The 24274-nt window shown below is 36.3% G+C and overlaps 3 protein-coding genes across 3 annotated transcripts; all 3 read right to left on the reverse strand.

Moving 5' to 3' along the window:
- Positions 1 to 1619: 1619 nt before the first annotated feature.
- Positions 1620 to 7838, reverse strand: LOC143452174 (protein shisa-like-1a). Its single transcript, XM_076953044.1, has 3 exons — positions 6403 to 7838; positions 3864 to 4050; positions 1620 to 2776 (listed from the first exon to the last, which is right to left on the reverse strand). The coding sequence occupies exons 1-3, from the start codon at positions 6467 to 6469 to the stop codon at positions 2650 to 2652; spliced, it is 381 nt and encodes a 126-aa protein (XP_076809159.1). The 5' UTR covers positions 6470 to 7838; the 3' UTR covers positions 1620 to 2649.
- LOC143452982 (E3 ubiquitin-protein ligase XIAP-like) lies at positions 6982 to 14653 on the reverse strand. The gene is made up of 8 exons (XM_076954138.1): positions 14545 to 14653; positions 14342 to 14474; positions 14085 to 14197; positions 13349 to 13786; positions 13161 to 13260; positions 12722 to 12886; positions 12405 to 12634; positions 6982 to 7253 (listed from the first exon to the last, which is right to left on the reverse strand). The coding sequence occupies exons 1-8, from the start codon at positions 14651 to 14653 to the stop codon at positions 6982 to 6984; spliced, it is 1560 nt and encodes a 519-aa protein (XP_076810253.1).
- A 968-nt stretch (positions 14654 to 15621) lies between these two features.
- Positions 15622 to 20077, reverse strand: LOC143451542 (growth/differentiation factor 8-like). The gene is made up of 3 exons (XM_076952168.1): positions 19326 to 20077; positions 17687 to 18054; positions 15622 to 16598 (listed from the first exon to the last, which is right to left on the reverse strand). The coding sequence occupies exons 1-3, from the start codon at positions 19981 to 19983 to the stop codon at positions 16206 to 16208; spliced, it is 1419 nt and encodes a 472-aa protein (XP_076808283.1). The 5' UTR covers positions 19984 to 20077; the 3' UTR covers positions 15622 to 16205.
- Between the last annotated feature and the right edge of the window lie 4197 nt (positions 20078 to 24274).

Raw genomic sequence — 24274 nt, forward strand, 5'->3', positions numbered from 1 at the left:
CTTTGATAAACTATCGTAAGTAATCACTTCATTAAAATTTAACGCAAGTTTAATTTGGCTGTCGTTACAAAATCAAGGAAACAGCAAAATTAACTTGAAACGCAATATGAAATAAAACTTTTCATCGAAAGATATTCATGGCAGAAGTGCTATTGTTTTTCAATTGCATCTTGTTTACACGCTTTTCGTTAGCAGAAGTTTCTAAATTTGGCTGTGCCAATCAACAAAGTAATTTGCTTGTGGGAAGGATTGCGACTTATTGCTCCTTAGTTCCATCTACCGTCACGTCCAAAAATTGCTTTGGTCAATGGCACATGATTTTATTCAACCTTTACTGCTACTGTTTTATTCTCTTCAACGTTGCGTTCAAAGACGTTACCAAAGCTATCATTGACAGCAAGTAAGGTTGTCAGTTGAATCTTTCTTACGAAAATTTGTTTTATAAATCTTGATGTTTTTTCTTCAGAAACGCACAATTCCAAAGTTCTTGTTTTGCTTCAATAATTTGTTAAATAACTAAGCAAATAATTTAACGGGACGTGGGACAGTAAAGAAACACCATTTTTAGCGAAACGTGGGCAGCTAGATTTGACTTTCATGAAAAAATATTTATGAACTGCAGAGTAACGTGGAGTTTGGCGGCATTGTGCGAAAGCAAACACATTTTCGCCTCGTTACCGGTTGCCTATTTAGGATTGTGTAAAGAGAAGCAAAATATCTTAAAAGCTGGGTCAAAAGTTCCCGCTTTTGTCCATCCCCCCTCCCGGGTTTTACACATCATAAACCGCCTTGATATGATACGATGATTCATGTTCTCCCACATGTAGACTTGCAATAATATAGCGTAGAATTGTGCAGTGCCGTATAATCCGCTTCTTATTACAGGTTTTCCATAATTATAGCCGTTAAATTGCGGTAAACTAGTAAATGTAGCGAACGAAAAAGCAAAAAAACGGTTATAGCTCTCCTCCGATATTTACAGTAAACACTATTTCTTATAAGAAGATACTGAAAGTTTTTTAACTAACCTAATTCATAAATACGCACTTGAGAAAAAACACAGTCAGTGGAAATACAAAGCCACAGATTTATTTCTTAACTTCCGAACAGAAAAATCATTGATTCTTTAATATCAATCGCCTGTGTATTTTGAACATTCAATACAATGTAATGTTTCTCTTTTCACAGAAAGACTATAGCAAGATTCCAAACTCTCTAAACTTGAGAACAATGCAGTTTGTGTAAAAGCACATGATGATTAGCCGACGCTAAATAACAGTATCGATTACTGTTGGTTGACAATGTAATACAACTTATACAAGTCTATTTAGCTGTTATGCGAAACTGTTTTTTTGAGTTGTATTAAAAGATAGAAGTGACAGCACAAAATTTTTTTTTTCAAACTTAAAACGCAGGCCCTGTGCGGGCCTTACACCCTATGCTACGCTAATTTATACCAAGTCTTGAATTGTACAGTGTTTTTTGTTTAGTGCTTACCGAAAAGAATACGAAAATATACTTTCAATTGGCATTAGATTGCTTGGAGTCATCCTCTATGTCTCTTTCCCAATGTTAAATTGGGGCCTCATGATACTTATGCATGAGTCTTGGGACTACAATTGATGGTGACATTCACAATTGATCATGATTTTTTATGCATGTTTTTGTGTAGCATACAAAAAAGTAAAGCTGATGTAAATAACTTTAATCTAAGGCAGTATAAAAAACAATAATAGTGTCTTTAAATATACAAACACGTGATTATCAGGAACATATGAAAAGCATATACGTTCGGCATACGAAAGATTTACTTTAAATGGTTATATCAGAAGTTCTTTAGCTGGGTCCTACTCCGTTTCTAGTATCAAGAGAAAAATTTGTAGGCTTTCTAGGGGACCACAAAATTTAAAAAATAGAATTACGGGTCTGTGTTCAAAACACCTTTTAAGAACCCCTGGGTTACAGAAACGCCAAATATACATTTGCACCAGTATTATACAAAGGCAACAGCTACAGTTTGAAATAGTTTTTCCTACCAAGGTTCCTCAAGATGTCATTAGGTATTCCGCAAGGAGTGGTACACAAATAGTTATACAAGATAGATACATTTCAATTGTCATCATTTTGTGTCAAATACGATACATAAACCATTACGTCATTTTTGACAGAAGCCAGTCCTTTATGCAAAAGCAAAATAATAAGAGGATAGCTGAACAGGTTACATGTACAGGCTGATAAGAGAGATAGATAGTATAGAGCAGACAAAAGATAGCGGTAGCAATACATAACAATTATTATTAAATAGTTGAATATCGTAGCACCTTTAAGATAAACATTTACTTATTTGAAGTTCTGGAAAGGCAAAATGACTGAGAAACACTGATATGGATTCGTTATTTATTCAAAACAATTGACTTTAAATCCTCAATTTATGATACTGCCAACTCTCACTTCTCCCAAGGCTCTACATATGTAAAAAAAGAACATAAACCGCAAACTAATGTAGCACTTTTGTTGGAGACTAGGAACACAAATTGGAGAAAACCAGGGTTGTAAAGCAACAATGATTTCAGCCTTGACTAAGACAACACATCCATGGTAAATGGTAACAACAAAACACTTCTATGTTGCATAAAATATGTCTAGTTTTCAGTCTTGCAACTGTTCGTTCTTTCGCTTCTTGTACACTTTAAAATGTGATATCCAGTCAACTAGGAAAAGCATGAAAACAATTGCTCCATATGCAGAAACCAAGACTAGTCCAAGATTGTTGTTTCTAAAAAAAAACGTTTATAATTACGTCACATTGTGTGGGTAGGTAATATCCCAGATGCCTACATAGGCAATTAAGGTGAGAAAAGGTAATATCTATATCTCATAATAATTTTTAGCACAGCATTAAGAAAAGTAGATTTACATTGCTATATTCCCAAAATCACACAGTTTTTACATTTTTTTCCAACAGTGATCTGGAAAAAAACTTCAAGACTGAGTTTTTGTAATGCCACACTTAAGCATCTTATCATTACTTTTATCTGGACAACATTACTTTCATCAATGCTACAGGACTTTAGGTTGCATTTATTACTAGTGTGCATTTTGTTAAAGCATGAAATAATATTTGAACCACTAAGTTGCAGAGGTTGTTGCACTGTTTGTCAGTCTTAACTTATGTTATTCGGACTTAATTTACCTGCCGAATTAATGATCTGACTCCGTGGTTGCGTGCGGTTAGAATTCTCTAACCTAACGTTTTACTAGCCGAAAGCTCTTACGTTATTACAGATACAGTTTATCAGAAACGATCCTTTATTGTAGGAACTGTACAGGTTTCGAATATGACACAATCTCAAACTTAGCATTCACCATTTAAAACATGTCTAACGAATTACAATTAACACGACTAACGTAATACGTTCGTACGATTCTGTATCTCTGTCTGCGCGCTACTCGCGTATCAGTTCGAGTTTATAAAGCGGAGCGATGTGAGCGGAAATAATCAACACAATATACACTAACATTTCAGAATGCGCGAACGATAAAATAAAGCGTTGGCAATGGGGATTATTTTCAGTTAAAACTCGGATGTTATGAAATCACCTGGTAACGTACTAAACGGCGTTTTCACATGAAGTTATTTAGAGAAAGTTTCCAAATATTAAGCGACAATTGCAGTTTCATCAATAAACAATATTTCAATAAATAACTGGCAAATACTTTCCCACGAATGATATAACGGTATTAAAAATGTCTCCCAGGCCACTACAAAGTAATAAAACTTGCTGATTAGTATTAGACATAATTTTAACATGCAAAACCTAGCAACAATAGATGTGCATAAAATTATTTTCATTTTATCTTACTGATGTATTTTTGCTTGAGCAAGTTTTTCCTGATAGTGAACTGAAGCAGTTTCATTTTTGCAACAATATAAGGTATCATTTATATTACCACAGCAATATTCATCATCCTTGGTATCAGATAATCGCGGACAACCAAATGCCCTGCTGTAAGTTCCATCAACCACTTTTTCTGGACAAATTTCTGATGCTGAAGAAAGAGTTAACACTTAAAATTTTTGCAACAACATTCTTTGCTGAAAATTGAAATTGTTTTAAAGTGGTTGTAACAAGGTAAGGAAATCACAAAGTGTATGACAAAACATTTGTCACTGTCAGCTCAGTGGCGAAGCAGTTGGAGTCTCTGGCTTGTAAAAATGTAAACCAAGTTTAATACCCAGCAGTGCTAGTGTGGTAATGTCCTTGGACAAGGCATGAATGGCTCTTGCTCCTGTTCGTGGCCCTGGTGAACAGTTCCAATTTTGGGCAATACACCATAAAAAAATTTTAAAAATAAAAATAATATCCTTTCAACCTTGCATTAAGACAAGTTCCGAGGCTCAAGTGATGAAGAATGATCACAGAGTTTAAGTCGTGCAAAGACATTGCTCAGTCAAAGCATAAAAATTGCGATACAATAACATTTGGATAATAGTATTAGCTAACATTTTCACGAAATTTGAACCTTGTTGGTAATGTCGTTTAAGAATGTTGCAGATAAACAGACACCTACCAGCACTACCGGTAGGTTAGTTTGAAGTTCTAAAAAGTACATAACATTCAACTTTGCATGTTCAAACAACATTAAATAAAATTTAAAATAATTCTTTGTTATTTATTCCTTTGTAAGTGCCATTTCCAAATATTAGCAAATATTTTACAGCAAATTCAACATTTTTATTTTAGTTTATTCAGAATTCTTGAGCACTTTATTGTTTGCTGGTAATTCACCACAACCTAAAGAAGGGGTCTGAGAGACACGATCCAATGAAGAAGATTAGGGCTTCCACAAACTCTAGGATGCACCAACTTTAGCTTATTAGAATCTACTATATAGTTTATTTGAATATTCATCAGATTAAAACCAATTTCTTTCCAACACCAATGAACACACTCACCACAAGGCTATAATTTATGCTTATTTAACACCAAACTCAATTAACCCTTTCCGAGTTACAGCTGCTATCTTGTTTCATTGGCAAGATTTTTTTTGATCATTTATATTTAACAATAGAAATCGACCCTTTTAAATTACAAGTGCCCTGGATATGGACTTTTGTTTCAGATTTCAATTTCATTCAGTTCAATAGTATATAAATATTGGGAAATGGTGTCTAGATTTTTTACAGTGCTTTAAATCTTACACACTTGACTTAATCAATTACGATGTCAAGGTATGTGGTCAACGTAGCATGTAATGCACAATTAATAAGTTTGCATTGTAACAAGCTGTGCATGTAGAAATACTACTGTATATATACCAGTAAGTCAGTTCATTATGTACTTCTAGTTTTGTATTTTATACAGTTTTCAAACTGCAAAAAAAATACGCTTATATGTAATGTGCAGTTGACACTACGCAAATTTTGTGTCGCATGCTAAGCTGACTATGGACTCTGTTTACATATCAACAAGTCGGGTGTGTAACGTTCAAATCGTTGTAAAACTAGGCAAAAATTCCCTGCCCAGAATGCTTGTATTCAAGAAATTTAACATTAAGTTAGTGGGTTGATGATTTCCATTGTTAAGAATTTAGACTTATAGGTATATATTCGAAAACGTTCAATTGAGTCCATAGTGGAAAGCGTCTCACACGCTTGCACGAAACTTATCAACGTGCATGTCAAACTTTTACACATTAATGTCAATTTATCATAAACAAAGCAAAGTTGGTTGCTTAAATACCGATTTACAAGAATTAAAGAAAGAACTAAGCATACACTGCACGCCAAAATTGGGTCTTTGTAAACACAATTTTTCATTGATAACTGTAATCTTCCTAGTTGAGCCTCTAACAGTCTAATAACTATTTACATACATCGTTTGAAACACAGGCTTCTATAAAGAAACACCTATAAAGTAATTGAATGAGTGCCATGCAGGACCTTAGGGCCTTTACGCACAAGACCTGAATTGAATTAAAACCAAAATTGCAATTGGGGTCTGGTACGCAGGTAGATTTTGGCTTATCAAGTAGGCTACAACATACATTCATAATTTTTAAGTTGGCAAAATTTGGCTTAACTGGTTTAATATAATATTGGTGTTGGCAGCTGGTGTTTGCCTTTTGGTAGCTGTTTTGGAAGCTGGCATAAATCTTCGGCAGACAAAGTTACCCGATTTCACTATCAAATCAGAGTTGAGACTATAAATCTATCATGGTCATTTTTATAACTTTTTAATTTACACAATATTACTGTTTGAAGATTTTTTAAATATAATACGTTTGTTTGAACAAGAAAAAGCAAAACAGATTCGAACACCAATCAGACTAGGCTTATTCTATGATCAAACATTAATTATGGCAGTAAGTATTACCAGTATAGCTTATGTCACAGCTTACCTGAGGCCAAGAAAAGTAAAAAGCAACCAAAAATGCAATTTACTATGGTTATGAGCATTGCTGCCATCCAAATATGCACATTGTGAAAAAACAGCTACAGATAGAACTGGATTAAAATTCAGTAATATTGTGGTAACAGTAACAGACTTATGCTGTAGCTTGATTGCTCTGCAGTTTCACCAGCAACCAATCTGCCAGTTTACTTTTTCAGTCGAAGGTCTAGACCAGTGTTTCTCAACCTTTTTAGCCCACGGACTATTTTCCCATTAGCATAAGTATTCGCGGACTCAGGTAATAGGAAGAAAAATAAGTTAGTTGAACACTAGCATTAAAAATCTTGTTTTTGAAATTAAACTTGTTACGCAAATTTGTTGAAATCAAGAATTATGGTCGTCAATGCACATCTGATATCATTTTCCGGTTGAAGTTGGTTCCGGTACTTGATTTTAACCATAGCCAATGTTGAAAATCCAGCTTCACACAAGTATGTAGTCGGAAAAGGCAAAAGAGCTATTGTTGCTTATTTGCAGAGGTCAGATAGATTAGGTTCCTTCGACAGAACATTCGCCCAAAATTGAGTCAGAGAAACAATTTTGAACTTGTCTCTCCACATCTGTCGACATTTTTAAAACCCTTTTTACTTCCCATCATGGACTGAGCGCCATCAGCGCAAACAGACACACAGTCAGACCACTCAAGCTTATGTTCTTTAAAGAACGAATCCACTTTCTTAAATATTTGTTCTCCAGTGGTATTTTTGGCAAGTGCACGGCAAAGCAAAAACTGCTTCTCATAGCCATTTGTGTCAACATATCGCACAAAAACCATGAGCTGTGCATCATTCCCGATAACTGGAAAGAAACAAAAAAGGCGCTGACTCCTTTTAAAAAAGAGAAAAAAGAAGGTGATTTGCGCGACAGGAGTTGGAAGGAGAAGAATTAAGGATTTGGATTGTCACCAGCGTAACAAGAGAAATAAGCAAGACTCTTCATTGTCAGACTATTCTAAATTATCCAACACACCAAGATATCTTTTGCGACACCTACTTTTTGAGGTGTAAAGCTGTCGCGAACATTATGACCTATGCCTAATTATATACGGTAATAAATGGGCTTGCGGACTCACAAAAACCTTACGCGGACTCAAATGAGTCCGCGGACTCGGGGTTGAGAAACACTGGTCTAGACTCTAGAGACAAGACTTTCTGTGAAAAAATCTGGTACGGTACGCTTCACTGATTTCAGAGCAAAGGTTTCCAGTGTGATATTACAAAATTTGTGACTGTTTATATTACCGACACAGTGAGTGTTTAGGTCCTGCTCTCGTGCCCTCACCACTACCACAGAAACAAGATTCCAGTCCTTCAGATGGATCTTCTTTGAGTGGGGTTTCTTTTCACCATTCAGATGCATTAATCTTAATCGATCTTTTTTAAATTTTCGTGAAGACGAAAATGTCATAATGATACTTAGTTTTTATTGATATCATATCACTAAGTGTTTAATTGTGGTGTTTAACAAAACAACAGTGTATAATTGTATTGATATAGGCTATTAGGTAGCTCTTCAATTCATAAGTGGGTGATTTATCATCTATACTCTATAGCTATTTTTGCAAAAAATATTACTTACGTCAAATGCAATGTATCTGTTTATACATGACTTTATAAAACAAATAGTCAAAAGAAATGAAGTGTACTGTAGTCAGGGTTAAAAACGTCAGCCACGAAATCATGCAACGCTCTTGGTAAGGTATGAACGACGTTTATTCCTATTTACTGGTTCCAATAAACAATTTCCATGTCGTGCAACACCACAATAACAGTTCAAGAAATCAAATAAAAAAGGTGCAATAACACACAAAGAATATTTCGATGAAACGAGCTTCAGCGAATTTGCATTTTGCTTCACATGTATAAGAATTTTATTATTATTGATATTGATATTATTATAATTTTATTATAGGATATAGACCTTTCGTATTGCATTTTTTGAGCGACCTTTATGTTCTTGATCATATATAGATTACTTTTATAATATATTTTGAATATATAGTTACAAAGATAGTGCAGCATGTTTCAGAAGTTGTATCGTTCTCCTTACCCAGCGATCGCGTATAGGTGTATCAAACGTGTGGGTAGTACACAACGTTTTGCTTACATTAGTAACATTGCGGGTGTCAACTCACTTATTCTTTTGTTACCTGATTAAAAAACCTTTAATTCATAATGATTTGTTGTATTTGTGCAGTGAAAAGTTTACCCCGAAGTGGTATCAAGGAAAATAACAAAGCTTATACATAATTAATTATTTCATGGTCAAAATTGCATTGTAAAACTACCGCCTATAGATAAACCGGTTTCTGCTTCGTTGAAATTATCAACGAGTTTTATTGCTTACAGTTTGAGAACAGCGTACATCGAGAGAAAAGTTGATGACTTTTTCAATATATACAAACGAATTATAGAGCATGTAATTGGATACAGGTACTTTTGGTATGTCAAACATGAAACACACATCCGGATACCAGATTTTGAGCTGTCCATCAAACAAAACACAGATCCGGATGCTAGCTTGCATAATATTCTCCCCTTTTAACCTGTTCAAACCACTTGTTTCAATTAGACAGGTCTGGATTTGTATTCTTAATAAAAAATTTTAAAAAATAACCAGGTTCATTAAACCATAGGCTACATTGTTTACATATTGTTTCGTCATGCTTTTACCAAACTAAAGTATACCTAAGACAACAGGATTTTGGTTATTCATCTACAATTAACATCTGGTATCACTATTTCATATTCAATTTGATTATTATTTTGGTTTTAGTTCTTTTCTGTTTTTTAGCAGTCGACATATTCACGCTTATACAATGGTTCTTAACAGAAGTTACGGTAAGTTAACATTTCACTTCTTTAAACATGTTAAAGTGTTTGATTTTGTACTTAGGTGTATAGAATTTGTTAATTTGACAAAATTTTAATACTTTATGGTGTTAACACGACAAACCATGACACGTTTAATGTTGATTTATTTACCAATCGTTTTCTTTCCCCAATATCCATATTACAATTGAATGTTCTCACTAAAATCAATTCACATATCACTCGCATTTATAACATCGTTTTTCATTTTATTTCTTTTATTTTTTTCCAATGCGTTCTCTCACCAGTACCTATACACAAACACAACAGAATTTAACCGTAACTTGTTTTATTACACATATTCCATATTTTTATTGCAACAAGACATTCGAAATGATTTTTATCGAATTCAAATACAACAGAATTTAACCATAACTGGTTTTATTATACGTATTCCATTTTTGATTGCAACAAGACATTCGAAATGATTTTTTCGAACACAACAGAATTTAACCGCAACTTGTTTTATTACACATTTTCCACTCTCTCAGAATATTCACACCTCACCGGGTTGGGATCAGAAAACAAACACATATCCGGAGACCAGCCTTTGAGCTACCCATCAAACAAACACATATCCGAACATCAGATTTTGAGCTGTCCATCAAACAAACATACATCCGGATGCTAGGTTTTGAGGTGTCCATCAAACAAACACATATCCGAATGCTGGATTGCGCAATATTGTCCCCTTTTGACCTGTCCACTTGTTTTAACTAGACAGGTCTGGACTTGCATTCTAGACTTTTTTCCAGATGATTCTAGTTGGCGATTCACACGGTGAATTATTCTGTAAATGCTGAAACTATGACGTATCTGATACATTCTTTCATTTCTTGTATATCCATAAAACCTAAGATGTTATTTTCTTACACCTTCCTCTAGAAACCTATAACAGCTTTATCGCGCACAATATGGAACGAAAACTATGACGTCACTTTTACATTCTCACTCTTCTTGTGTATATACCTCACCCGTAGTGGTGCTATGGAAACTATGACGTCACATGTTTCATGACCTTACCACTCGGAGGTATGGTTGTAAATGGTGGGGGGGTCCAAAGGCGGCAGCACTATACTACTTGCTTGTGCTTTTTTAACAGGTTCAGTGATAATACAACACACTGAAGTATTAAAATAACTCAGTAGTTCGTGAAAGCGGGTTACAAAATTCTTGGATCAGCAAAACAAAAATTTCAACGTTTACATGACATGCTTTAAAATACAGTTTCTTGAAGGAATTTCGTCAAATCACGCTGTAACAGTGTGCAGAAGTTTCGCAAGACAACGCCTTCGTTATCGGCTCACTTGACTGATAATTGTCTGCGACAGGATCAATTTCCTGGGTTCGGCATTGCTAGAAACATTGCTAAAATCAACACACGATTGGACGAATCGAATCGCTGAAATGTTACAAAAGGTATATTTTCATCAGGGCAATCGTGAAATGTCCGGCGCCAAACATCCTATTTGGAATTTCAAACTAATAAATATGACACATCAACATATCTATTCTAAATTATATTATTCCAAATTGCATGATGTAAGCGCTTGGGGTTTACCACTATTTCTGTTATCCTTAACTGTTCATTTGTGCTATATTTATTATGCTATTGCTATAGCGGTTAGCATCGTAATTTTCAATTCGCACAGTTCATGGCGGAAAATATAAGATCAGATACAAATGAACTTTGAACACATAGTTGTGGCCATATTAAGTCGTGAAAAATTGTAATTATAAGTCTAAAATGAAATGTTTTTTGGTTTTGAATGAAAACTGGTGCAAACGCAAATACCATTTAGGCCCTATAGGGGTAGCGATGTTAGACGTCACAGACTAAAAACAAGTTTACAAATGACTTGGTAAAATACGTCAGTACGTGAGCAAACATAAGAAAACCTGACGAGTATGCATACGAATGAAATAATGCACAATGCGAATAAAAACAGAAGTTGACCTATACATAGGACTAAATTAACCTACAAGAGTGGTGCGAACAAACCGTGTATAATGCGAACAACTAATTGGGTAATTAAAATGCAGTCTATCTAAAACAGGTAACAGCTCACACCGTAAACAAGTGATTTACAAATTTGATGACGCAGTAATAAAATGTGTTGGTTCTAAAACGGGTGCGTAAAAATAATCCCGTGACACATCAACGTAGCTATTCTAATCTACCATCGTGTAGCACAAAATTCTATTATTCCAACTTGCGTGATGTAAGCGCTTGGGTTTTGCCACTTCTTCTGTGGTCGACGACATTAAGTCGTGGAAAATTGAAATTATAAGTCTGAAACGTGGTGTAATTATACAAAAATTGTTTTATTTTACCAAATGTTTTTTCGGTTTTGTTGAAAAAAATGGTGCAAACGCCAAACAGATAAATACATTCGTGCCAAAAACATTCAAAAATACCGCAAACAACCAGTAACGCATATAACCTGTAAAACATTTCATTTTAGACTTATAATTACAATTTTCCGCGACTTAACCCTATTTTAACTAGGCTTGGACTCACCTGCACACAGTCACAGCAAAACGTGGCGTACAGTTGTATTGTTTGCGGTAAAAACTTGAAATTTGGTGACTTTTCCTAAAAAATGTTCAGCTATCTGTCCATCTTTGTTTGATAAAGTTGGATTTTGTAATTTTTGAGATATTGTGATATTTTTCATAATTTTGCTCTCTGTTCGCATTGAAGCGTATTACTCATTTACGCACCAATAACTCGACTGACGTCTTGCGTTCTCTTCTCGCGGTCAGCTGGTTTTCCGCACAGCAGGGGCGCGGCGTAACAAGAAAAATTTATAGAAATGTGTCACTTTTAGAAATACTTAATTTACACTAAACTCACTTTCTTTAGTTTTACAATTATGCTGTATACAGGAAGCCTGATGATCTTTCTACTAACCTGTAAAATTCCGATAAGTTTACGACGTATAGTTTTCTTGTAATTAACGATTGAAAAGACTGTGTGCGGGGGAGGCCAAGCCTAGTTAAAATAGGGTTAAGTTCGATGCGTTTTCAGCACAACCAATACAACAAGCAATATGTCCGCATGGAATAAGCACAACACTCGCTTGCTCGTTGCCACAAACTTCGCACGTTCTTTCCTCCTGTAAACGACGAATCTCTTGAAGTCCAGATGCTGTAGATAGATTGCTGGATGTTGTAGAAGGAGTTGCTTTCTTTGTTGCTGATGCTTCTTCTTTAGATCTATTGGAAGCAGATTCTTCCTCCATCGCTAGAATAGACTCAACGAGAATTTCAAGCCTAGAAAATCCATTGCCAGTGGTTTCGTATTTCCTGTAGAAAGATCAGTTTTCAATGTTATTCATAAATTTAATGTAATAAAAATTAAAAAATAGGACAACTTTCTTGAGAACATTTCACCTTTTCAAAGCAGTTTTTATCATTCTTTTGTCGAATCCCATCAGTTTTGCTTGCTCTACCAGTTCAGACGAAGACATCTCTCCATCAACTTTCCTCTCTAGATATCTTACCTCTTCCCTGGGATCGATGATTTCGGGGCCACCATTTCGATGTCCGTTTCGTAAACTAAACAAAGAAATAGATAACAATAAACAACAAACCAAGATGAAGATCAAGAACGCGACTTTAGGAGGTTTACATTTGTCCTGATTGAATATTCCTGAGTTGATTTGGATTTGCTGGATTCCGAATTATCGGTCTTTTTACATTGGGGAATCGAAAGGCGATCCCATGAACATAATCTAAACCTTATTGTTGAAGAACAAACTCGCACCTGGGTAGGAGATCCAAGTAGCCAAATCTGGTAAACTCTTTCATGGAGACAGAAAATTCAACTTACAATGGAAACCACTTGGCGTGCTCTTCCCATGGATCGTCATCTCTCTCCCAATTTTGTAATCCTCCGTTGCAATACCAACATTTAACTCGATCTCTTACACCTGGAGATTATTTGACTTTGTAATTCTAGAACTTACCAAATTTTATATTTTATGGCATGAGACCTAAGCTTGAAAGTATGAGCCTCACCCAAGTAACACATTCCTGCGTTTGCAATTTGTCTGGGAGTTGCGCGAATCCTATGAGCAGGCCACGATGACGAGTGATCAAAGAAAGTTTGAAGACAAGTTTTTTCGCTCATCATGTGGGGATTTGCCGGATTCGAACATGGAAACAAGTTCATGGTCATCAAAGTAGTTGCAAGATTTCTATGTGAATTCACCATGGTGGATGAATCCACACTAGGTGGAGGGGTGGAGCACGAAGAATTTCTAAATGTAGCTGTTTGAAGCATTGTTACCGCCGTGGTGTTTGGTGAATTTGATGTGTTGCCAATGTCATTTGTAATGACTTTTCTTTGATCTTCTGAAGCCTGTGGATTCTCGGATGTTGGAGGTCGTGTGGCTGAACTTGCCGCGTTTCGATGGCCATGAAGTGGCGTAAACCCGAATTGACGAAGAATGGAATCTAGAATTGACCAATATTTTCAATGTAGTTGATGTAACGTCATATGAACGGGGAATCACTAATCACTCACGTAACTCGTTCTATTATGGTATAATCGGTAGTATAGTAAGGAAAATGAACGTTGCGCTTCATGATATTATAAAATGAATCAAGAATTTATTCGGTTCTTTCACGCTTTTGAGACGTATCAAATATCAATCCATCTTAACGCTTTGTTGGTTTTACAAATAATATATGTTTCAGATTGATTCGATGCTTCTCTTTTTTCTTACAAATTTAAAGATTTGTCTTAACTAACCCATTGGTATGTTTCTTGTACGTGTTCCGTTGATGAAGTCACAATTGGATCTATGCCATCGGAGTAGCTTCGGGTCATCTTCGACTTCCCACTCTTGGACAGATTGACCGCAACTGGAATGAAGTTGAGATTTGTTTTATGATAGTGTTTTTGAACGTAAAACTTTTCGCATAACTTGTTTAAAAGTATTGGTTTGATTAGAATCAAGTCCCGTATTTTATGTATCCAAGTCTCTATTCTAATGAACAAGACGTTACCTGAAACACTTGGTCCTGTCTTTAAAACAAGTGAAACAAAAACCAGCAGAAGCCAACTTACGAACATCGACCTGTACTTCTCTGGGAAAGAGTTTGAAAGTTGAAAGACGATAAGTCACGCGTGCTGGATCACCTGCAGTCACAGAAACAGGATTGTGACGTAATCAAAACCTACGTTTCTCTGACATGATTTTCCAACCTACCGGGTGGAATGTAACGAATTTGTTGTCCTGGTGGGTCTCTAATTTGTCTCAACAACCTCCCGTCACTTTCTAGCTCTGGGAAATCCGCAGTAAGGTGATCCGTTTGCATTTAATACTGTATAGAGATAACTTAAATTACTATACTACTATTTCGATAAACAATGAAACTTATTGGTAATGGTATACAAACAGTTCGTTGCTTCTTGATTCTTCTCACTACCCTATCTCCACAAATACTATACAAACGAATCAATGCATAGAATTGGAAACAGCATCTTTTTCATTATATACAAACGAATTTTAGACCATGTAATTGGATACAGATTCTTTTGGTATGTCAAACATGAAACACACATCCGGATACCAGCTTTTGAGCTGTCCATCAAACAAACACAGATCCGGATGTTAGCTTGCGCAATATTCTCCCCTTTTAACCTGTTCAAACCACTTGTTTCAAACAGACAGGTCTGGACTTGCATTCTTAATCAGGTCAAACAAGATGCAATGTATTCAAATGCTTTGATGTCCGGCTTATTTATCGCATTCTTCCTCTGGACTTTTTTCCTGATGATTCCAGTTGGTGATTCACGCGGTTAATTATTCGGTATGCTTTACGCTGAAACAATGACGTAACTGACACATTCATTCATTTCTTTTATGTCCAATATCCACAAAACCCAAGGCAATATCCACAAAACCCAACATGTTATTTTCTTTTTTCACCCTTCCTCTAGAAACCTATAACAGATTTACCGCGCGCACTATGGAATGAAAGCTATGACGTCACTTTTACATTCTCACTTTTCTTGTACATATACCTCACCCGTGGTGGCGCTATGGAATGAAAACTATGACATCACTTGTTTAAACGGGTATGACCTAATTATCACTCGGTGGTATGGCGGTAAATGGCGGTGGGAGTCCTAGAGTGGCAACACTATACAAAAATATGCAAATATCGATAAATATCTGAATAATATTTTGGATGTTGGAATTTTATGGAACAAAAATCTATGATTGTAAATTCTCACTTTCTTTCCTTTTTCTTTACACGTGGTGGCGATATGGAACGAAAACTATGACATCACCTGTTTAATGACATGGCGGTAAAATATGGCGGTAAAAATGGCGGTAAATGGCCGTAAATGGCGGTAAATGACGGTAGGATTCCTAGGGTGGCAACACTATACAAAAATATGCAAATATCGATAAATATCTGAATAATATTTTGGATGTTGGAATTTTATGGAACAAAAATCTATGATTGTAAATTCTCACTTTTCTTTCCTTTCTCTTTACACGTGGTGGCGATATGGAACGAAAACTATGACGTCACCTGTTTAATGACATGGCGGTAAAATATGGCGGTAAAAATGGCGGTAAATGGCCGTAAATGGCGGTAAATGACGGTAGGATTCCTAGGGTGGCAACAATATACAAAAATATGCAAATATCGATAAATATCTGAATAATATTTTGGATGTTGGAATTTTATGGAACAAAAAACTATGACTGTAAATTCTCACTTTCTTTCCTTTTTCTTTACGCGTGGTGGCGCTATGGAACGAAAACTATGACGTCACTTGTTTAATGACATGGCGGTAATGGCGGTAAAAAATGGCGGTAAATGGCGATAGGATTCCTAGGGTGGCAACAATATACTACTTATGGCAATCAAGGCTATTAGTGGGACTGGGGATTTTACTATAAACAATATTTGCATTTGTGTCGTAATAAAGCATACTGAAATAGGAAAGTTCTTTTGGTACACAACAGTTCTTCATATGTTTTGGGCCGCCAATTTCAGCGTATCGAACCAGACTGTCACGCATGTTGTTCGTTTGCAGAAGATTGCATTCGCCCGCACAGTATCTAGCGTTGTAAGAAGTTGGGTATATGATCCAATCCCAGCCAATTTTTTCAAAATTAATCTCCAAGTCGTATATGCAGCAGTGATTGTTTTCCTCTGCCTCACGTTCGCATCTCTCGGCCTCATCCGGGTTAAGTTGTTTTCGTCTTTGGCCAACCACCAAAGTTGCTTCCAAAAATGGTTTCTGAAAACAAAAATGTTTGTCTTTAACTTTCATATAACACGTTGACGAATTCCGTTCAAAAATAACGAAAAGAGTCAAAAGAAGCTTTGCGCTTAAAATTTGCAAGGTGGTGCTGTATGCTTCAAATGAAGATTTTCTTTTAAGATATGCTTTTCCTACTCGTCCTTTAAAACTAAACAAAAATTTGCTTTTAAGCAAAGAAAATTACAGTGGTCTGTTATTTGACTGATTTAATGCTCCAAGCCAGGACTTCAAACGCCTCTTTCGGTTCTTGGAAACCTGCGGTCGACCAACGACGATATTGCGGCGAAAAATATTTTAATCGGTTTAAAAGAAAAAAGGTTATTGTAAAATATAAGATTGTGGAAGTTGGTTTGACCCACAATAATTTTCCTGGTATAGCGTTTTTAAAATACATAAAATAGATGACTTCCGTCGTGGTTTGTAAAGTATTTATGATTTGAACATGTATAGAAATTGATTCATTTGAGTGATTAAATGGCATCAGTTGTAAGTTAAATGAGACTATCATATTCCCGATAGCCAGTGTCAAAGCAAAAAGGAGTTTCCTGTCTTGCGCCGGTGGTAATTGCCGCATGCATGCCTCACCTATCCAATTAGAGAGAAGCGTGCTTGACTGACTATAAGAAATGGTCAAAACTACCTACTGCTTTAGTCATTACCCATTTATTCATTAGTTATTATTTGTTGCGTACAGTGACCCATAGGTGTGGTTACACGGTTAAATTCATAACTATGTAATAACAGCTTAATTTAGCGAAAGCTAAACCTTACTGTTGTAACTGAAAAATAATATGCAAAAGAAACGGTATAGATTATAGAATATAGCAAAAGTATAACATATCGATTTACATGCTATTCTCAAATTGGAATACACGTCAAACTACTATGGGGTTTAATAAGTTCACCTGCTTTTCAGAGATTTCGATGTTAAATTTTTTCGTTTTCTTATATCCCTTTTAATGGTATCAAATTTGTCCTAATTACGTTTAGCGTATATAGCTCTGCATAATAAAATTGCGTATAATGCCCACCATGCACCACAGAAAAGAATAAAAAATACTTACATATCCTTTTTGTATCCTTCCAGTCGCGATGAGATTCGGAATTCCTTTTGACATCACTTTTATGCCATAATTCTGGCTTGGAAAACGCATCCAGTGTCGCACTTGTGCCGTAAGATTTACTTTGTGCCAGAACCCGGCTGTTTTGTTATGGAACCATATCAATTGGCGCCGGAAACGGTGCGGGAATACTTCAAGGGTGTCGGGTTCAGGAAGGTATCGGTAAAATTCGATCTTAGCAAAGGTAATACTCGAATTGCGGGGTCGGATGTACACCCAGATATAGGCAGAGTGAACGTCAAAAGTGCGCTCTTCTTCGGTGAAATTGAAGTAAAACCAATTGTCCGGTTTATACCTGGCGTTAAAGTTTGCTGTGATGTAAAAACAGTTAACAACAATTACTTCTCCTACTTAATGAAAATCTGCTTATTAGACCCTGTATTCGTTATAGGTACGGAATGTCAATCATATTTTTCATTTGATATTTTCGGTAAAACTGGTTAATGATTTGATGCTATTTTTGTTTTAAGGCTGTGCAGAGAATAATCAGGTTTCTTAAACGAAAGTGTCTAGTTGTGTTGGTGACGAAGTACCACGATTGCTTCATTAACAGTTGTGGATGACGCAGAGAAATTTGTTTTTAACGTTTTTCGGCTGAGAGCTATTTTAGTAATGCCATACCCAAAAAACAGTAGCAAGATGTAATGTAAACGTGATCGAGCGTGCTTTACGATACTGTAAACTTGGTTCAAGAAAACGTCATTGGGTGACACCATTGCTGTATGACGACCCTATATGCATCACAAATTGCAGGTGCGGCTTCGTCGGAATTCCATTATCAGTTTTTGTTCCCAATTATCAACACCGTCATAGAATTGTAGGACACAGCTGCGTTGATTGACTATAAACGTTTCAAGTGCATATTATTATTTCTCTGGAGTTTAATTTATTTTTGACCGCACTAAAGGCTGGAAGAGTTTTTTCAAGCTTACAATGTTGTTTTGCTTTAACCAATACGATGGGGAAATAATTGCTAACTTGCAGTATTGCTAGTTATAAAAAGCGACATACTAACAAAAAACCTCAATTGAAAGCAAAACGAATGGCATACAGGGATTGGTAGCAAGTAATATTTAGCGAAAGTATAAATGGTTTCTCACCGCACTGTGCTTTGTGTGTCGTTTTTGGTCAGAATATTCAGACGTCGGTAGCAACAGCTGAGACATCGATACGGTACCAATTTACTTACGCTAATTTTATTTGTGTTACTTTTAATTTGTTTATGCAAGAGCGTCTTCGAGAAACAAATTATAAATTCACTTTTATGGACAAAATAAAATAAGCGGAAAATTTTAATTTTAATGAAAAAATATTGCAATTTGGTGTTCTTGTTGTCGTTTTTTCAAATTTTGAGTTTGTAGTATGCAAGAGTTTTGTTCAAAATCCAAACTATACGGAAACGTTTAATTCATTTTTTACATTCTTTTGTTTTGTTTCGGTTATGTTGTAGATGGTAACGATATGTGATACTAGAATACCATAATCTGTAGCAGCAAACGCATTCTCGAAATACTATACTGCAAAGCTTGCGTCCGTTGTTTCACAAACCAAATTTTTTACGAAAACGACGAAATTTACTTACGTTTTTTAGCAACTCCAATCATTTCTTTCTTGGCTATTTGCTCACTCAAGTACTCTTCTAACTTTGCCTGTTTCACTTCCTCCAGCCCATAACGTCGCATCATAGCTTTGATCGGAGGCGCGTTCGGCGGAAGCAAGCGTCCTGTGATGTTGGGCGGTCCTTCCAAAGATAACCGTTCCAAGATGTTCTTTTTTACCATTTCTATTCGCAAAAGACGTGATTCTTCTCTAATGGAGCAGGATTTTCCGTGTCTCCCGCAACCTTCGCTATTCTCATGTCGCAGAACAGGAGCTTCCTCAGCGTCGTCTTCTCTCAATGCTGAAATCGCAATTTGACTTGCTTGTACAGTTTGTTGGGGTTGGCCCGCTCCCGCAGGCTCCACTTGCGGCCGTTTGTCAATTCTTGCCTGGGCTAGTTGTTGCGGATTGTGACGCAGGTAAACGTGGCTTACGATTTCCCTTGCAATTTGATTTTCATTTGACATGTCATTGCTTTGATCAAATGAAAGATTAAGTTCGCTTTGGTCAGCTGTGTTTTCTAGAATTACTTGCGGAACCCTTGTGCTACGGGCATCCTTCACCATCAAAATGGCAATTAAACAAATTACTAGTTTAAACTTAATTGCAGAAATCATATCGACAATACTCATCAATAACATCTAGAGAGCAAAACTTTCTGTGGAATAATGGTCATCGATAAATTTCAGTAAACCATTCCAAATTCCATGTGACCTGGGCCCGCTGGTCTTCGAACTGAGGCGAGCTACCCAGAATCTTCGTCAGGCTTTGAAATTCAACATTTTTTCGTGTGCGCTGTAATTGCCAACAATATGGTTAGTGCTATCGGTGAAGCCTTGCCTTGCCTTGCCTCAGAAAAGCTTTCTGAATATATTACTCGTCTGAACGAAGTCGCTTTGTAACAAAGGTTTTTACTTTGAAAAATCTTAAGTTGCCCAATTAAAAAACCGACTTCCTTGCTGGCGTTTAACAGACAGCTATCGACGTCTAATTTAATTTTTTTTGTCAATTGGTGTCGGAGAAATTTTGTTGAAGCTGAAAGATCTGTATATCTATTTGCTTTAATTTTGAATATAAAACACGCATGTTCACATTACGTTTTATGTTAAGCTTCTACAAACAAAAGTCACATCCCGTTTCATTTAACGAACGAAAATCCTAGTTCAAAGTACAACCAAGATTTACACGTTTACACGTTGTGTAATGTTTCAGTTAGCAACACTTCCAAGCTACACGTCAAGCACATGTTTACTGAGCCTTATGACGCGATGAAATCCAATCCATTTGCTTGGACTTTGGAGTCATTTCTTTCGAGCTGTGACTGCCCGAATGCCCTATGCAGGAAAGTTTAAAAGCTGTTTACTGTCACGGGTGTTTGCCTTTTCCCGGTTTTGGTCAAATATGCATGGCAAACTTATTACGTTTCGGCAAAATTGAAAGAATGATGACGTTTAATAATGGTTATGAAAATGATCAAATAAAGGTTAACAGCAAGCGGAAATAATGAAAAGATTTGAGAATGTAACTTTTTAATTCTTTATTTAATTCAAAGGAAACCGTTTTTGATGGCAGCGCCCAGAACCAAAAGCTTTTTAGGTCATAATATTGGTATGACAATGTGACAAACACCGCTATCTTTACATTCGCTCTTTATTTAAACATGTATTAATAGGTAAATGTTTTGGTTATATCTGGGAGCTGTACTTTTTGAGAAAGTATTCCATTATAGCTGGTCTTTCTCATGCTCTATTAATAACGACACAACCATAACCGACGTATCCACCCGTTGTGGATAAGGTAACATCATGACAGTTTTCCACCTTGTATTGCCGCCGTAATGCCCCTGAAATGGGCTTGTCCCTTTCAGCTAGTACGGTAATCTTCGGTTCTTTAAATATTTCGCATGACCGGACAAATTAATGTACTTTGTTCATTTTCTTTTTAGATATTTAGTATATCTTCGTTTATATAAATCCGAACTTTTAAGGTTCACACAAAAGGTGTATTTCCTAAGCTCCAAAGTGCTTGATTTGCTCAGAAAGGGTCAAGTGTTATGGCATCCTAAATTAATTTGCTCCTATAAAGTGCGTATGGGTTATGAGTTATGACGTATATAGAACTATTTTTCACTAAGTGTAAGCATACAAATATGTTGCACAGAAATATGACCGATCATAACTTATTCTGCTAAAATATACTTAAACAGCTTGGTTAAATAGCGAGTCTGTTAGTACACATTATACTAATATACGTACAGCTTACATTTTCTTACCCGAGGATAGTAACGTTGCAGGTGTTTCAGTATAATGTGCGCCGACTTGTCTTTCTAGATCCGACAATTTTGACTTGTAAGTCAATGAACCCCACATGATATAAACCATATTATACACCTTAATGAGATTTATTCGCCTCCATGAAAACGTCATGTTCCATGTCACCGAATAGACATTAAAACCACCGGTAATACGACAGTTTATGGAACGACAGTTTATCGAACGAAATGGCAGCATATAATGCTCTTTCTTCCAGCTTCCCTAGGGCAGAAATTCTCAGCAGCCTTTTTAATTTTGGCCAATGTAGCTTCTGGAAAATTCAGGCCCTCTCTCTGCAGCGGTGGTTCACTGAAGATGCCGAGCAAGCCCTTCGCATAAAATGCTTCCAGGCACTGGCATTCGTTCCGCCTGAAGACGTTTTACAACGGTTCGAGGACTTCATGGCCATGTTCAGCGACGTCGATGAGCAGCACTTGTCTGAATACATTGATTATTTCGAAACTACTTGGATTGGACAATTGCGTCGCAGGAATCGTCGTCAACCTCTATTTCCTATCCGGTGTTTGAATGTCTTCCACCGGGTTCAAGATGACCTTCCACGAACGAATAATAGTATTGAAGGATGGCACAATGCGTTCAGCAAGCTTGTCTCAATATCCCATCGACGCTTCGCAGACTGGTCAAAAAAATTAAGCAGGAACAAGGTTCCAACGAAATCTTCATTGAGCAATTGAAGGCTGGAATTGCTTGCCCACCTCGGAAGAAGCGCTACGACGCTGTCAACCAACGGCTGAAGAGCATTGTCGAAAATTATGACTCAACGAATATTGACATAAACAGTTATCTTCGAGCAATTGCACACAACTTGTAAATAAATGAATGCGATTGAAATGTGCACTTCGTCAGTTGTCGTTCTTTTAACAGTGCATATCGTCAGTTGTTTCGATAAATTGTGGTTCTTTTAATAAATTGTCTTTCTTTTAACAGTCGATTCGATCAACTGTCGGTTCGATCAACCGTCGGTTCGATCAACTGTAGTTCGATTAATTGTCGTTCGATAAACTGTCGTTCGATTAATTGTGGTTCGATAAACTGTCGCGTCACGGTATCGGCCCATCCCTAGCAACGACATATTAGTACTTCCAACCATCACGGTTTTTACACACTTGGAGCAAGTAATCAAGCACAGGATTTACTTGGAGTGAACGGGTCGAGTGGAGGACCTATGTCGTAAAATTAAAGTTTCAATGGTCCGTGTCTACGCTATCAAATGTCACTTAATAGCCTACCGTTAAAACATCCTTATTTCGTCATCAGATCACAAAGGTGTTTCAAGTTTTTTTGTATGGGATATTCTATGAGATTGCAAATGTAAAATGATTCGAATCATTCTATTAGAACCAATACAAAAAAATAACTTCTGAACCTTGGAATGTTAAAGGCCATCGATTTGAAGTTGAACTTTACGTTCAATACTATTGTTTCTGCTTGTTCAGCGCCTGAAAATGCTATAAGCAGAGAAAAAGTGCTTCAATTGCTATTTGGATCAGCGGAATGACGCCAAATTTCTTGCTGAAAACCGTTTTCTGCTGGTTGTTTTCTCCACTAACAACTTGAAATGATTTCAAAAGTATACAAAACATTCAGTAAAATCACAGATTGAAGTGCTTCAAAGCGGAAATTGCCAACTTTATTAAGTTGAAAACCAAACCCTTTGCGACCTAATGGTTCAAGCAGTTGCGCAATAGCCTTCGGTAGGAGTATATCAAATTAAAAAAGTCGCTTGTGGACCCATGGTACAACTCGTACCGTGGTATTTTCATGAACCATAAGGCATATTGAATTGGCATGAGAAAAATTTATTTTAATGACTTGAACTTGGTGCTTGAAAAGGTGTAATGAGACTTGCAGTAAAGTAACGCTTTTCTGCGCAAGACATACACAAATTTTTACAGCAAAAATTGCTTTTAATCTTGTTGGGCATATAATGTTTTAATCTTTAGGCCTATAATGCTCCTGCTATAATAATCTGCTTCACTTTTCATCCTGAAAGTTTGAAATACTTTTACCACTTAATTTTTGATCACTTAAGTGAAGACAAAATTTGAGGATTTTTCCACTTTGCTCATCTTCGCACGCACAGGAATTTTGTCAACTATCAAAATTAACTTTCAAAATTTTGAATGGTTTTCTGAAAATGTCAGATAACACTATTTTGCCGTTTTGGCACTTTGTCAAATAGGCACGATGTGTAGCTATAGCATTGCCGACCTTGTGGAGGGTTGCAAATTGAAATAGTTCTAATTTTTTCTGAGTTGTTTGCAATCAATCATGTTTCGAGCAAAGGGAAACCCATTGGTCACTGTTTTGCCGGCTTTATTGCATCACAGAGACTAATGGAAAGCGTGCGCCATCATTCTAATAATATTATTGTTGACCCAGAAAATCGAAGGGCGTTGTAGCCCCCACGCTGGGGCATTTCTTTTGGTCGTAAACACCTCATATGTAGTCAATAACCTGGTCTAAAATGGAAAACAAAATGCCTTGAATTTTCCACGTAATTCTTGTGAAATGTCTTTCTACTTCAGTTTGAGCAATGTTGTTCTCCATCCAATGTGTCCTTGTCGCATATTCCATAACACCAAGCATGAAGGTTTCT

The sequence above is a fragment of the Clavelina lepadiformis genome, chromosome 4, assembly GCF_947623445.1.
Source record: "Clavelina lepadiformis chromosome 4, kaClaLepa1.1, whole genome shotgun sequence".
Classification (NCBI taxonomy): Eukaryota; Metazoa; Chordata; class Ascidiacea; order Aplousobranchia; family Clavelinidae; genus Clavelina; species Clavelina lepadiformis.